We start from the raw sequence: 16,430 nt of genomic DNA on the forward strand, positions 1-16,430 counted from the left end.
TTCTGGTAAAGACAAATAGCTTTATTGGACAAGTTAAATTACAATACATATTTCACAAATGGGACTATTCATTAATGTTGTACAGCAGGCCAGACTTGTATACAACATTATAGTAATTTGCAGTGATCAGCAACAGTATGGTCAGAAAATCGCTGTGATGGGCTATCAGTTGAGCGACAGCAGTGACCACACGTCTGTCACATCGCCAACGTCTACTCAGCCTTCTGCCACTCTGCTGGCATTGCGCCCAGGTGGCAGCACTCAACGCTCCATGTACTGGCAACGCAGCGCAACGATTATCAGCAGAATCTTCCTGCACGTAGCAATTCTAACAAACCGAAACGGCTGCAAATAAAGTAAACACGAAAAAACGTGACCGTTTTGAAGTGTCACAATATGTATACCATTCACCATGCAAAATGACACGGCGTAGAGGATTGCAATCTTCGTCCTGTAATGTGTGAAACAATGACCGCACAGATTTTCAAAAGCTAGGCTTCACGGTACATGAACTACTATTTGGGTACGCGTATTGAAGGGAAAACGGGAATAGGGCGGGGATAAGGGGGTTACTCACGAGAAAGGCCCAAGGAGACTCGAACAAACAGAGGGGTGGGAAACGGGTATATGAGGAGAAACACGAAGCCTAAATGGTGCCTGCCTTCATTTTATACATGAACACCGACCGACTGCACCACACCACGAGAACAAAACCAGCTAGAAAACGATTCAGCTGAGTCAGACGCCCCGACAGCAAACACATGCGCTACTTGTACTAGTGTCCTGACAAACGGTGAAAAATACGAAACATCTGTTCTTACTCCCGTCATCATACAACTGGATCACGTTACACTGTGCAAAATCATCGCAACACAACTGAACACAGCATGGCACTTTTTCCCCGGACCGCTCGAATCGTGGCCGGCCCCGCTCCCATCCGAGCAGCGCAAATCGTCGCGCCCACAGCTGCACTAGGTGCGGAAGCCGCGGCGGGCACGTCCACTTGGCAGCGCAGGGGAGGGGTGCGCAGAATGCACAGCGTGGAGTACACGCACGCACGCACGCACACACACACACATGCGCGCAAGCACACACACACATGCGCGCAAGCACACACACACTCTCTCTCTCACACATACACACACACACACACACACACACACACACACACACGCACGCACGCACACGCACACACGGTCAACATACACGGCACACGCTCGGGGCGGCGCCCGAGACGGGTGTGCGCGGACGCCGCCGCCATCACCCCACCACATTGCCCCGTGCCACACCGCATTCAGATGCGCGAGGGTTTTCACGAGAAACAATATATAATTACTCAGGACCACTATTCGCTCAGCTGCTAATAAAAATAGCCACTATTGAGGGCGATACCTTCAAATACACTGTGATACTGATAGTACATGATTCACAGTGGCCAAAGCACTATGTAAGAGTAAAATAATAAATAAAGACAAAGGCATAAATAGCTCTTAAAAGCCACATTCTGCAGTTCTCAGCATTGAACATGATGATGATGACAATGATGATATAGTTACCCTTTTTTAATAGTCATACAATACATTTAGTATCCAAATCGCAAATTGAAAGCATTTAATATAACACTACCAGCTGCAACAGCTAATCTTGACGTTAACTACAAACGGCTGTCTTTTAAAAACGTACGTGTTAAGGGCTACACTGCACCTACCAATAACGCTACTCTACGCAATGGTGACTTCAAAACTAGTCCAAGAAAGGTCCATTCAAACATGCTTGCATTTTCAAAAAATTATAGCAGCTATTGGAGGGCTACTATTACGGTACGAACGACGCCCGCAGGGGAGGGCCGCACGCTGCGCAATCGCCACGCTGCAGGCCTCACTCCTGGGTTCGGGGGACAGTGCTCTCGAGCACCGGCCAAGCTGCTCACTCGTTTTATACATTGCCCCCGACACTTAAACCAGTAAACGGGTTACATCTCTGGAAGCGGCTATCACACACACACACGCGCTCTCTCTCTCTCTCGCGCTCTCGCGCGCACGCACACGCTTTTGCTCACGCTCTCTCTCACTCACAATAGTAATTAAAATCGGCAGCGGATACGGAGGGGCCGATCTCCCGTCGCCGCGCTTGCGCCGACGACGATTGCAGCCAAACGTCACGTAACGCCTTACGAGTGCTCGCAACAAGGGATGCGACGACACGCGATGTCATCAGGACAGGCCCGGCACGCCGCGACACAGCGTGGCGCGATCATGCAGTTCGATTTCGCATGATTACATCTATAAAGCAACACCACCTGTAGGTGAAAGCTAAGAGACAGAAGCGCTGACACGACGGCCGCTCACTATCGCGGCCGGCGGCGGTCGCACCGCGCGCGCGCGCGCACTTGTATCGGCTCACGAAAAGCAATTTCCACATTAACAATTATTATATAAAACTGTATTCAAGCAAAATACACTGAACAGCACTCACTCTCACGCTCTCGCGGACTCTCGGTCTCTGTAAGGTAAGCAGAACGACGATGCCGAAGATGTGCGACGACAACATCCAAAGCTTTCAATGTGGAATAATGACAAGTGCCTGGCACAGACAACATGTTGGATACTGTACAGAGCACAACACCAAAATCAGCAATTGGGGCAGTAAAAACGGCAACAAGTGAGTGGTGAATAAACAGGAGCTGCGCACTTCACCAAGCACCTTGTGCCACCTAGGCCTAGTACTGTGGGTGAGTGATGGACAAGGCTCCACCTCAACACAGTTTCCCTGGTTGCTGCTTGCTATCGATTCCCCATGGCAGAGCAATTTTCTACACGCGTTCCCCAGCAGTGCTGCTGCCTACCAACACTCTATCTCCCTAAATGCAACACAGTGCTCATATATAAAAATTTACAGTCACAGATGATGAACCACTACAGATGTTGGGGGACTGAGGTGCCGTTGCTGGGCACTAACAGGGGAGCATCCTTGCACGCGTCGCAACCACCGCCCGGCAGCCAGTCCCAGCCAAGCACGCTGCTGTCGTGGCGACGCACACAAACACTGTCACAACGATGAAAATGACGACGTCGCGACGTCGTCTCCGACGGCCGACGCTCTCGCAGACGGCGCCACGCCCTGACGCAGCTGTCCCACCAGTCGCTGCGTACTGGCATTCCATCATCGCTCACTCCCAAGCAGCTAACTTGGTTAACATGCCCAGCAAGAACACCTGCAATAAAGCCAGAAACATCTCAGACATCATGCAACAATTGCGTGCCAATCGGGGATGAAATCCTTAATTAGTTCCATTAATATTATGCTCCCCTTTACTTTTCTACAAAAAGGCATTAAGGTTTAGTATCTAAGAAGTGATATACACTCCTAAACAGAGTCACCTTCTGTTTAGTCTCAATCTGGATCCCATTAAACACTGGACTATTACAAACATTTTTTTCATTTCGAGAATCTATTAATACTGTGTCCTGACAGCGCACCATGCATCAACTGTCAGATGTTGCTTCGATCACGCTAGTTAAAAAACGAGTTCAATTAATGCCAATCTCATTTCGTAATGCCCCCCATTCCACTTTCCCTCCTTAATGGGGTTAGTGGGAGGTCTAGGTCTCACGTAATCACGCAAACGGCAGAAAGGCGTGGCAAACGTTTGCCTCAGCTTTATGCTGTTACGCACTTACGCAAACCTGCGACATGCAGTCAGCAACCACCGTTACGTAGTTTTCCCAAATAATTTCTTCACTAGCAGATTGACTATGCGATTCAGTTCCCAGCGCGTATTCCAACACGTGCAAGCCTGACCGACTTACAGAGAAACCTACGTGACAACCGAGAAAGGCGGAAAGTGATACAAACCTTGTAAGACTCGTCGACATGAAGGTAATGGTTCGACTAATTCCAAACCCTTAGGAAGCTATCCCAGGAGCCGGTTGTCAGAGCAAAGCCGTCTTCGGAAACGCCGAGGCAGCTTACTCGGTTATCGTGCCCAGTTAGAACGCCTGTACGAACAAGCAAACAGAGAAATGGTTAAAAACATCACCCATCGGTTCAATACACATCTGGGAGAAAGGGAATAACATTATTTGCCTCTAATTTCTGTTATCAGGCATTATTTCGAAGGCATTCCGATGGGCTACAAAAGGATACAAGCATGCATTCCAAAGCCAGGTAGAGATAACATAAAGATTTTACGTGATAGACAAATTTTAAAAATCTATACGTTACATCGATTTCTACTACAATTGCATGCCCTAGACACGCGCACAAATTTTCTTAGTTATTTAATCGCAAAGATCTCCAATGACACGTTCAACTGTCAACTATTAATACAGCAATACGTTATGGCCACCGACTGAGGTTGGTTTTATGTATAGGAAGCTAGGGATGTACAGTAGACATCCTCCACAAACGTAAAACTAGGAGAAAATCAATATGAACGTGGCAAATTAAAACGTAATGTCTGGCTAGCTAGCTGGCCGAACGCAGATGCTAACACCTCATGCATGTGCTACGTGCTATGCTACATGTACGGTCTACTGCTTGGAGATGAAATTATCAACGATACCTACAAAGTCGTGATCACGGGTCTTACTATCTCAGTTACGATCACATTTACTTATCCATACAATCACTGTAACAAGCAGTGTGATACCCAACCCTTCATTGAAGTTACACAGAAAACAACCGTGAATATTATAGGAAATTAAGAAACTACGCTCAGCCAACTTTAGTTTTATTATAGGTTTGATTTACCATTGATTAAAAGTGTTGGTTTAAAATTGCATAATTACATGACATGTAAAAATGAAAGGATGACAGACATGAATAATGATGTTGAATGTGTGACGTAAAGGTGAGAGTGAGGTTGGACGTACCACGTGTACGCTGGACTCGGATTTGGCATGTGGTGTGATGGTCGCATAGAGGTTAGGTGTGTGGTATATAAACCAGGGCGAGATTGAGGTTCAACTTAGATAGAAGTAGGGTGAGGTCACTCATGTGATGTGGTAGGGTAGGTGAAGTTGCATCATGTAACGTTTTGGTGAGGCTGATTATGTGTAAGTCAGGATGAGAATGGATGTATCATGTGCAGGTAGGACAGAGGTTAAGCATTTGATATGAAGATCACATAGAACCCAAGTATGTAGTGTCTAGACCAGTGTGAGGTTGGATGTATCAGGAGGATGCCAGGGTAACGTAGGTGTGTGGAACAGCTACAAAACAGGTTGCAAATGTAATGTGAAAGTCAGTGTAAAAGTTCACACGGAGTGTGTGATGTGGGAGTTTGCACAAGGTTGGCAGCATAGCAGTAATAATCACCAGGTTGTGAAATGTAGTCAGGATTCATGTTAATTTAGTTTTGTCTTTTTGCATTAAGCCATTTGAGACTGTAATTTTAAAGGGTTAGGTCAAAACTATTGACTTGACAGATGGCTTGTGTGGTGTATTAAGGTGAAAAGTAAGGAGAGAAGGAGTTTGAGGTCTGAGGCAGAAAACTGAGGATATGCTAATATGGCTGGCATGAAATGAGAGAAGAGAAGAGATCGAAAGAGGTTTAGCTTACGCTGAAGGTGGGCATCTGGCAGAGTACTGTATAAAATATATGATGAAACAATAGAAGACGACTACAGTAAATGTAGAATCATGTTATGAGGAGATGCCGCACTTAACACACTCACCAGAGCGCTCTGTTCGCATTGAATCCCACACGTTACAATTGAAGTCATCGTAACCAGCGAAGAGAAGACGGCCAGACTTTGAGAAAGCTACTGATGTGATACCGCAGATAATGTTGTCATGCGAATATAGAGCCAACTCCTGGTCAGCTCGGATGTCGAAAAGCCTGCACGTGGCATCATCTGACCCTGTTGCAAATGCATATCCATTGGGAAAGTACTGGAAAAGAAAAATGGGATCAACCATTAGTGTGTACACGGCATATATTCATGGTTAAGCACACTGACAAACCTACAGAATAACTACACAGGACAAGTACAATGCTAATGGGAAAATTGAAAAGGGAAAAAATGGAAAAATTTCAAACTCATATCACTCATAGCAAAGGCAAGAATTACCCCTGAGGCACACTACCCATGTTTCGGCAGCATTGAATATATCACCTCAAATTGTAAGCTTGATTCAAAAGACTGGACATTGTTATTGGTGTGTACCAAGTGTGGCCATCTCATATTGGTGCTCCCAAGATCTGTTTGTATAGTAACTCATTTTCCTAACAACCTTAAAATTTCTTTTCATATATTCGTTATCTAGCTAGCAGTAGTGCATGTGACTTGCCAAAACATGGCTGATAGAACAAAACTCACTGTAACAGCATTGATATCAGATTCATGTCCGGAAAATGTCTGCTTGCACATCCCATCACGTATGTCCCACAACTGCAAAGGTAAAAATAAGAATGACGTAAATACAATTCAATACTATAGTCATGATGATGTACAATTTTGAATACCAAGGGTCTAGGTCTGCATATTTATTACCCGTTGTACCAACGTGACACAATAGCCTGAACTGTTACCATACAGCCATGAAGGGTCAGACCAGTTAGCTAAGGCCATAATAAAAATATTGTTTGTTTGCCCTCACCCGACCGACCCGCCAAAAAGGGACCGACTCAAACAAATTTATTGTTCTTTTTTTTTAAACAAAATTGTATCACTGTACATTATATAAAACTGTAGGCAATACATTCTACGTATCAAGCAAAACAAACATTCAACATAAAAGGTATCTCCACACTTGTAAGCACACCCGAGCATGTAGACACCATGCTGAATTTGTAAAAAGACCCCCGCCCTAAACAAAAGCCTACCTACCTACCTACCCAAACTTTTCAGCCTGGGTCGGGTGAGGGCAAACAAAGATTTTTATAATTGTGGCCTAACATTGAGGAATGTATGTGGCAGGTGATGGTACGGCACGGTTGTGTGTTAGCGCTCAAGCTCTCCTGACTTTCTTCATCAACACTCACCTTTGAGGAAGCGTCGCAAGCCCCGGAGACGAACGTTCTCATGTCGGGTGATAGGGACAAACTCATGACATCACCAGTGTGACCTGTGAATGCCGTGCACTGCTGCCCTGTTTCTATATCCCATAGGGCGCTGCAACAGTGAGAACAAAGTTCAGTCACCCAACTACCAGTGCTTATTTCTTGGTCAGTTTGAGCAAAAGGCACGCCGAGTGCGTAACAGCTGGCGCGATTGCAGAAAATGCACTCAATCAGAGCTTGGGTGCACACGACAGTGTGCCCCGCCAAAGGTGAGCTCGTGGGTATACGGTACCAACAAAGACAAAATGAACAAAACAGTGTCACTACGGCTAGTAAAGGGAGCACGGTATCCTCACAAAGAGATAACAACCTGGCACATACCATGACATATCTCCTGAACTAGTGACTATCTGGTTATCTTCGAGAAATCTGCAACAGGATAGGTATCCAGTATGGCCGGGAAGCTCTCGACTCACACGCACGTTTCCTTCTCTTGTTTTCAAACTGTAGATCGAACATATGTTATCCAAACCTGCAATGTTGAAAGAATAGTAAACCATTAGCAATGCATATAATATAATTTCTTCAGTTACATGTCAATAAATACACAGAAAAAATGTTTTGATCATCAAACTTCTCGACTGAAGCAAAACTGGCACAAATATTAAGTGCATGAATCATTAGTTAATATTGATCAACGTAATTATTACGTCATACATCTGGGTCAGTCTATGCTAGATATTGAGTTCATTTAAATTAGCGTACCCTGCTATGCCGCACTGCCAATTTAAGCATCTAGATAATTCCATAACAAGTCTGGTTCACAAATGTATTTCAGCGAAATTGAGGAATTCAATCAAGCTTTGAAACAACTACTTACCACCACATGCAACAAAACTGCCTGATGGAGCATAGGAACAAGTCATTACCCAACTAGAACGGAGAGGAATGGCGTGTACCTGCATAGAAAATTGAACACATTTGTATGGTTGGTTATCACAGAGGTGGAAAATGCAATTTATTAATAAGTACGATAAGAAATATAAATAAGTATCATTATATAGGTTTCTCTGCTGTAGGGTAATGTGCAGCCAAAATTCAAGTCATATTTGAATATATTTTACACACTATTATACCCCGGTGTGGATTAATGAAGAACGATATACAGCTAGAAATGTTTTTCAACAACACAAGTGAAAAAGTCACGTATTAGGAATATACATCATGTCTTCTGCACACACGCTACTATACCGATTTTAATTTAACACTGACCATCAGAATTGATTGCTGTCTGGTAATAATAATGGTTTCACCAATAAAACACCTGATTGTGGACTATTAATTTAGCTCAATAAACAGACAAATTAGAATAATATTTAGTGAGTGTCCTATATTATGTAAACCTACAGAGGTGATGTAGCTTCAATACAGTAATTTTGTCAGGCCTCGACGCTTATTTTCAGATCGGGTTGTCTTGTCGGGCAACAAGAAGCAATTTTTACTTGTCCGAATTTTGGTTTTACTTGTCCAAAATTTACTTGCAATCCAGACTACAGACAGTAGACGACAGTGACCCATTAAGATATATTTTTAGTTCAGTGCATATCATATTACAGTACATGGAAAATCGTAATGAAATTCACACAACGTTTATTTCTGCATGCCGATTGCAGCTTTTTTTTTAATCAATTCCAGGAAAAAGTTTTGCTGTCGCTCTCTCTGACTCTCATACAAGCGGTGCCCACCCCCCTACATATTCAGTAATGAGCATGCCTCACGCGACTGAAACAATTGGTGTGCACTCCCCCCTGCACTTCAATCAATTCGCCCCAGCCAGCAGGCATGTACGCAGCACGAGTGTCGCAATGTGCATTCTTTTCAGCGAATTTAGAAAATATAACGTAAGAAGTGTCGTGCGATAGCGCCCTGGCTCAACAGATGTTAGGAATTTTACACAACTGGAAATTTTTTAGTTGTCTGATCGGGCAACTAGCCAAGAGAATAACTTGTCCGACGTAGACCTCCACTTGTCCCGGGCAATTGGACACCCGTTAGTGTCGAGGGCTGGTTGTGTAATACTGGTAATTTGACCCCCAAAATGATGTAATACAAATTACTGCTTTTTAAGAACAACTATAAATCTATAGAACCTGTGACGCATAGAAGATCAAGTGTCACAAACTGCATGTACAAAGCACTTGGTATACACCGTCACAAGTTAAAATTACAATTTAGCCTCAGAATGCTATCCATCTAACTCTGCAGTTACCATGGCAACCAACCAGGAAATATGTTTATTTCATTCCCTATTGAATAATCAGACTTACATGTTTATATTCGGCTAACACATATGGTTTCACAGGTAAACATTTAAAATATGAGCACCCATGTGAATCTGAGACACAATGACTTCAAGCCCCATTGTATTGGCATACGTACAAAATTATCATTTTCTTTCAAGAAATGGCTTGGGATTTTTAATACAGTGTTATGCTGGTTGACGTGACGAATGTTGACAGTTAGAATCTTCACGAATTTCACAACAAGATGGCCCAACCTCCATCCAAAGCTAGCAGGTGACCCCCCCAAAACACTAGCATGCACTCTTAACATTCAACTCTACAGCACGTATTTCCAGCCATTTCACAGGCGGGGAGGACATGTGCAGATCCACTTTTGGCTGAAAGCTGGCCAAAAATAGCATCAGCCACTAATTTTTGGCAGGGTGAGGCAGCACACGCACGATAGTTTCCACCAGACGATTTGAAAAGCCAACTGTACGGCACCCGGCAAGAGCTCTTGCACCGAAAACATGCTGCAAGTTGTGGGCCACGCAGTCGCCTGTCACTACGGTACCCTCTATTAATGATGTTACTTGCTATTAATTATAATGAAAGAAACACCGGAGAAATGAGGATAAACTAGTTTGACGATGGATTTCAATATGTGCACATCAAACACGCACGCACACCCACAGACAGTTGAACCATTTTCAGTGCTTTATGCTGTGATTTATCTGCCTTCTAAAAATCCCCTGGCAAGAAGCGAGCGGCCATAAAATAAACGTGAGGTTATGCGCTTTTCTGCATTAGCACACTGCTGCATGCAGGCACTCATCCGTTTCATAACAGAGATGCTACCTAAAAACATCAAACTAACTTTTTGAAGTGTACATAAAATGCCAACATTTCACGTAAATATATATATGTGAGGCTACAACTCGTAAGCTGTGTAATAACATAAGATTCATTCACCTACCAAAGAAACACCAGTGTAACCTTCTATACGCAGATATAAGTGAACCTGGTCCTGTCCTCAATCAATAAACTGCAAGTGTTCGAGTTGTCAGTGCTAGGAATTTTGTCATAACCCCCAGTGTCTCCTGGCTGGCTGTCACTTCTCAGTCACAAATAGAACTCAAGCACAAATACAGGCACCACTTCCCAGTAGGTTTTGTACAATTTCTATGCACGTCCAGGATAATTGCATCCACAGCCAGATACTGATTTAGCAATCTGAGCATGTACTTGTTCTACAAAACTACATCAGTATTGCAGCTCACCAATTAACTATCATTGCGATGATTACATTCATCATGTCCACATTACTTTAGCGAATTATTGTTAACATAAAACTTGCTCACCTTGTTTGTTGTATATGAATCCCAAACAATTAATTTACCGTCCTGTGATGCCGATACCAAATTTCTGAAAATTATTAGAAAAAAGATCACTCAAACATTGTTACTTGTACATGTACTATATACTGTTGCAACACATACTCTTTCAATCAAAGATGAGATTACATTAATGTTACACCTGAGCTTTATTGAGGCATATTAATGGTTAGATTCAAATCTAAGACGTTCAAACACATGATAAATGGGGCCATAATAAAAATATTGTTTGTTTGCCCTCACCCGACCGACCTGCCAAAAACGGGCCGACTCAAAAATGTTATTGATCTTTTTTTTCTATTTTTTTTTAAAACAAATTGTATCATTGTACCTTATATAAATCAGTAGGCAATACATATTATGCACCAAGCAAAGCAAACATTCAACAGAAAAGGTATCTGCACACAAGCACACCCGAGCATGTAGACACCATGCTGAATTTGTAAAAAGACCCACGCCCTCAAAAAAAGCCGACCTACTTACCCAAACTTTTCAGCCTGGGTCGGGTGAGGGCAAACAAAGATTTTTTTAATTGTGGCCTGGGCACATTTCTAACAGGAAAACACACACAGGTTCTGTTTTGGCTGCTTATCTTGTCTTACCGTGAATCTGTACCCCAGTGCATGGCGTATATCTTGGCAAGGTGTCCTCTGAGTGTTCGCCGCGTCCGCATCTGAATGCGACCGACCGGCTCCATGTTCGCCGTGGCAGCGGTGAGCGATGTATCACATGCTGCTTTTCGTGCATCCTGCCACAATGAATGAAACAGCACGCGTACATTTACAGCAGGGTGCAAAATTAACGCGAGTCCGAAGTCAAATACTCCCCGATTTACTGCCGGACTCCCTGATTTGACATATATGCAGAAGTCCGTGTGACTCCTGAAAATTCTGCCATACTAACTAGTTCGTTCCAGAGCACGGCCTCGCGGAATTACCGTAGTTTTTTCAGCTAATGTCCAAAGAAAATTTGTCAGACGTGCACCCGCATGAATCTTAAAAATAAGCACACGCGTTACAGTTAGTATAGATCTATAATTTTGAACCTCACACTGCGGACTCCCTTTTTTTGAGGGTACCTAGGGAGTCGTTGGACTCCCGTGTTCAAAGTTAATTTCTACCCCTGTTTACTGTTACCACAATACCACATAGCCAACAAGGTGATGTGTATCTGGACTTGAAACGGATGGCAAATGTTCACTATCGTTCACATATCTGTTCACGGTAGTAGCGCTTATCCAAGGAACCCTACCTAAGCAACTTCAGCTGAACCTGCTGGTTCTAACAGGGGAAAGCAAACGGTTAAAGTGATTACGTCACCGTAAATATTAAAATAAAAAAAATATTTCCACTTTTTCACAAAATATAAGTAATTCTGTTCACTTTTTATGGTTAAATTGGTGCATTATACTTCCTGTTTTACTATATTGTTCGATGTGAACATACACTTGTGACGCATACATAGCCCATAGCAAGCAATTAATGTTGGGAACATTAATATCAAATCGTCCAAGTTTTTTGAATTTTTAACTAGTTGAGAAACAATCTTATCAGGTAAGAATTTGACGATACGTTTAGTCCTGTTAGTTCTTACTTTTAATGTAAAAAAATGAGCTTTTTATATATACAAAATTTACCTTAGAAAATTTGTGACATTTTTAACACATTCTGGACTGGAAATAGATAACGACCATTTCATAGATGACTTTAAAGTAGCTCTTACTTTACTTTACTCTGAGGTGGCCTACCTCACTTGCTTTAGCTCACTTAATTGAAATTAGACACTGGTAGAATAAATCCAGTGTTTATTCAGAAAAATATGTGATAATAGATGTACATGTATGTACATAAGACATTGTGTAATGGGTGAAAGTAAATAACTAGGGATGTATTTGGATGGGGCAATTTGTCGCTACAAGAATGATGCAGTGTTACGATGATAATAACATGTGACTGATGCAGACCTCCACCAATGTCACTGCCACCGCCACCGCCACCTCTGCCACCACCACAGCCACCAACACTGTCACCACCACAGAAAAACTTTCTAACTAGACGACAGTGGACGCTGCGATCAATTGGGGTGCAACAAGCGATGATGCGCATGCAAGGGAAAGCTATTTGCAAACTACTAATGGCTGGGGCAAACAACACAATTTACGAACTTTCATGTAAAAAAACCTCATTCATAATTGACTAGTGGGGACCTGGCATTGCCTGGGTTGCTTTCGTTGACTATCTGACCGGGTTCATTTTCATTATAATAAGTTAAGGTAATTATAATAAGATATTTTCAATCCTCTTAGAAAATATACAGTTAGGGTTAAATCTAAGCAAAACAAGCTAAAAAAATCTCACAAAATCAAGGGATCACCTCCAACAAGTGCAGTGTAACAATCCCGACGAGAACGCAATTTTGACCGCAAAAGAGATAATGGATTATCAACTGTGATAAAATCGGTGTACCTGAACACATATTATCATATATGATAGATAGTGTGCATTCACAAATTCAATGTTCAAGTTCTAACATCTTGAACCATCACACCCTGAAACTATATATGACTTGCATGAACTAAGGCAGTTCATTCGTAAAATATAGGGGGTAGAGTTTAATTCTGCAAATGTTTTAGTCTCTGTGAACATAGTGCAAATGAAACTTGCTACTGCATGGGATGTATTAAAAGCTAATATATTTTTGTTTTAATAGTTGCAATTGCTAATCACACATGTATGTCAAAAAATAGCTTAGGCAACACATAAATGGTTAGAAACCCATTGCGTGCCAAAACATTTTTTAGTGTAGCTGCTGCATACAGTACTTACTAAAGAAACGATTTTTTCACACCTAAAAAACAGTGCTTGTCATATGGAAAATTATGCCTTCATGTAAATATATACCAGTACACAGATCTGCACTGTACCTTGTCTTAAGAAATGATGGGTGAAAATAAACCATTAAAAGATTGGTAAAATATCTTAGAGGAACAGATTAAAATGGATCTCATTTACTTAACATACTGCGTACATTAGTGGTACCGTGCACTGAGCAACATCCACTTGAAACTAGGGATTGTATATATATATCGTTTCAGCACGGCAGTCACCCATCCGCAGATTTCTAGCTAGGATAATTTGCATATCTAATGCCACACATTCCTATAATCACACACTAGCCCCAGATGCTCCACACATTAATTAATTGATCATTACGTGTGGAGTAACATTGTGGATTGGCTACCCTACGACCACCGTTGATTTTCCGCCTCTAAATGCAACGCACCGGACACTGCTGGCATGGAGATCAGAGAAGTAATTGCGATTTCCTCTAGATGGTAATTAGCCTATTCTGAAGGCTTAGCAAGTTATCCTGCATTAGGGCTAGCCTCTGCAAGTCTGCTCCCAATTATCCCCAACTATATTTAGCAAACCTGTCACTAGGAATTAAAGCAACTGTTAGATCTATTTAATTTAGCATTTGGGTAATTGGGAGGGCACTGCAGATGCAGTGTCTAGTGACTATGGTATGGATCAGGTCAGTACCTACATAATCAATGCTCAATGTAATTGGCAGTTACCATGTGGCATGCCCAAATTAATCTTTGACATCAGTACCAGGGCCATGAGAAAATAGTACTATGTGGCAAGTGTACTGAATAGGATCCATGGTGTAACATGAATCATGTTAACACGTAACATTTTACTGGAAGTTTTTTTTGTAACTGGAAATTGATTGCAGAGTGGCTATATACCATACACTCAAGTTGCTATAGCAATTGATTATAATAACTAATAAGCCATTTTATATGGCAAAACTGCATTAGCTCATCACCAATTGAAGCACAAATTGGGCGGGGCAATTGGAAAAACACGCAACCATGTCAATCAAACCCCTCTGTTGTATCTGTTGTAGTTGTAGCAGTAGTAGTACTAGTATTGGTGGAGATAGTAACAGCAGTATCTACTTGATGACTGTGATTGCACAGTAGCACATTATAAAGGATGGTCTAATAGTAATAATGGATTTATAAAGAACAGAATGCACCATACTTACTCTAATTTGATTTTTTAGAGCTTCTGCTTCTGACCGTAGTTGCTCTAGTTCACTACTCATTTTGTTAAATTACAAAATCTGAAAAATACAAAGATGGCAAATCATCAGTAACGTGTATTTGTAATGGCACCCATAAATTTATAACAAATGGATTCTCTACCATTAGACAGAATAATAGAATGATCATAAACAGACACAATCACACTGTTATTGTTTTAGTTTATAATATAAAGTGCACTTATAGACATGTATACATGTCATAAATAGTACTGTCAACTGGCATGTACATAGACCTTCCTCTTCCTCTGCAACCTATGTGTACTAGGTACATCCAAGAAGGAAATGCCTAAAACTCCTTTCCTGTTGTCTATTCAGTATTAGTATTAACAAAATGTTGCACTGTACCTCACTACCTCTGCATACATGCTCTCAACTGACGTTAGGTCTATATGGGTAAACTCATGGTACGGAATATAAATCTGCACAATCTCCACATCGTATTGGGTAAGTGAAGTTGGGAAACTATGATATTCTTAGACATATTTAGGCACAGATAATAGTGAATTACATGTCATTAAAATACAGTGTATATACACATTTTTGGAACAGTCATTTATGGCCATGAAAACAATGGAAATAATTATGATCGAAACACATATTTCTATACAACATAGGAAATATAAATTAGAGTATGATTCTATTCTTTTATGTTATATTCACAAGTACCGACATATACATATGTATGAGAAAGTTGCATTTGTGGGACTCGTTGTGACAAGTATAGCACACAGCAGTGCATTAACCTATAACACGTGGAAGGGAACTTGCTCTAATTACACTAAAAATAAAAATACAAATATCTGTAAACAGGTTTGCAACACCACCCCAATTCAAGCCACAGTCATGGTCCGTGTCTTCATACGACACAAACTTCCTTACCCAAAACAATGAAATCTACATTGGATACTAAATTTATAGTCCAGGTAGGTTATACCAACAAATGAGACCCAACACACAGTGGAGAAACATAATTATGCCGGTAGTGTAAATGAATTGATATGAGACCGAACGTATATTATGCAATTACTCACACACCTTTTACAGCCACCTAGCCCTCTTATTCACGGCCAGCTATCCATCTTGGCTCAAACCACACCATATCCACAGCACCTGCACAAATTTTGCACTCTTTGCACCAAAAACCTGCTAGGGATACGCCCAATAACGGCAATAAAAATCAACGACAAAATGGCTGCTTGCAACTGAACATTCTGACTGGGCAAAATCGGGAAGAATCCAAGCGCTCATTTCCAAGGGGAGGCAGCTGCAGCTGCACGAAAAATCAATAAGCACCGGAGCAGCCTGACTGTCAATAACGGCTGCCAGCCATCACATGTACAAATGTCACCTCTCTCCATCGGTTCTACTGCCACAGTCATTAGACAGCACAAAATTTCGCACACGCACCAACGCACGCACGCACCACGAATGGGAAACAAAAATAGAAAAAATTTATACGGAACTCTCGAAAGACTAACAACCTCAATGGCTAACCGCGTTTTCGGTACGACGTAAATAATAAGTTCCCGAATAAACTACCTAAACTTAAAATGCCCTTGCACTGTGCAGTTGTAGAGTTTTCCTATATATATATATTATATATATATATATATATATATATAGTATAGTATATAT

The 16,430-nt window shown here is 41.7% G+C and overlaps 1 protein-coding gene across 1 annotated transcript; it reads right to left on the minus strand.

Annotated features, from left to right (window-relative positions):
* Window positions 1–15,976, minus strand: LOC106814218 (guanine nucleotide-binding protein subunit beta). Its single transcript, XM_014818517.1, has 11 exons — window positions 15,831–15,976; window positions 14,736–14,813; window positions 11,285–11,430; window positions 10,650–10,713; window positions 7,887–7,965; window positions 7,388–7,538; window positions 6,989–7,118; window positions 6,324–6,395; window positions 5,679–5,895; window positions 3,856–3,998; window positions 1–3,214 (listed from the first exon to the last, which is right to left on the minus strand). The coding sequence occupies exons 2-10, from the start codon at window positions 14,793–14,795 to the stop codon at window positions 3,892–3,894; spliced, it is 1,026 nt and encodes a 341-aa protein (XP_014674003.1). The 5' UTR covers window positions 14,796–14,813; window positions 15,831–15,976; the 3' UTR covers window positions 1–3,214; window positions 3,856–3,891.
* Between the last annotated feature and the right edge of the window lie 454 nt (window positions 15,977–16,430).

Source organism: Priapulus caudatus, unplaced genomic scaffold, assembly GCF_000485595.1.
Source record: "Priapulus caudatus unplaced genomic scaffold, Priapulus_caudatus-5.0.1 Scaffold886, whole genome shotgun sequence".
NCBI classification, from domain to species: Eukaryota; Metazoa; Priapulida; class Priapulimorpha; order Priapulimorphida; family Priapulidae; genus Priapulus; species Priapulus caudatus.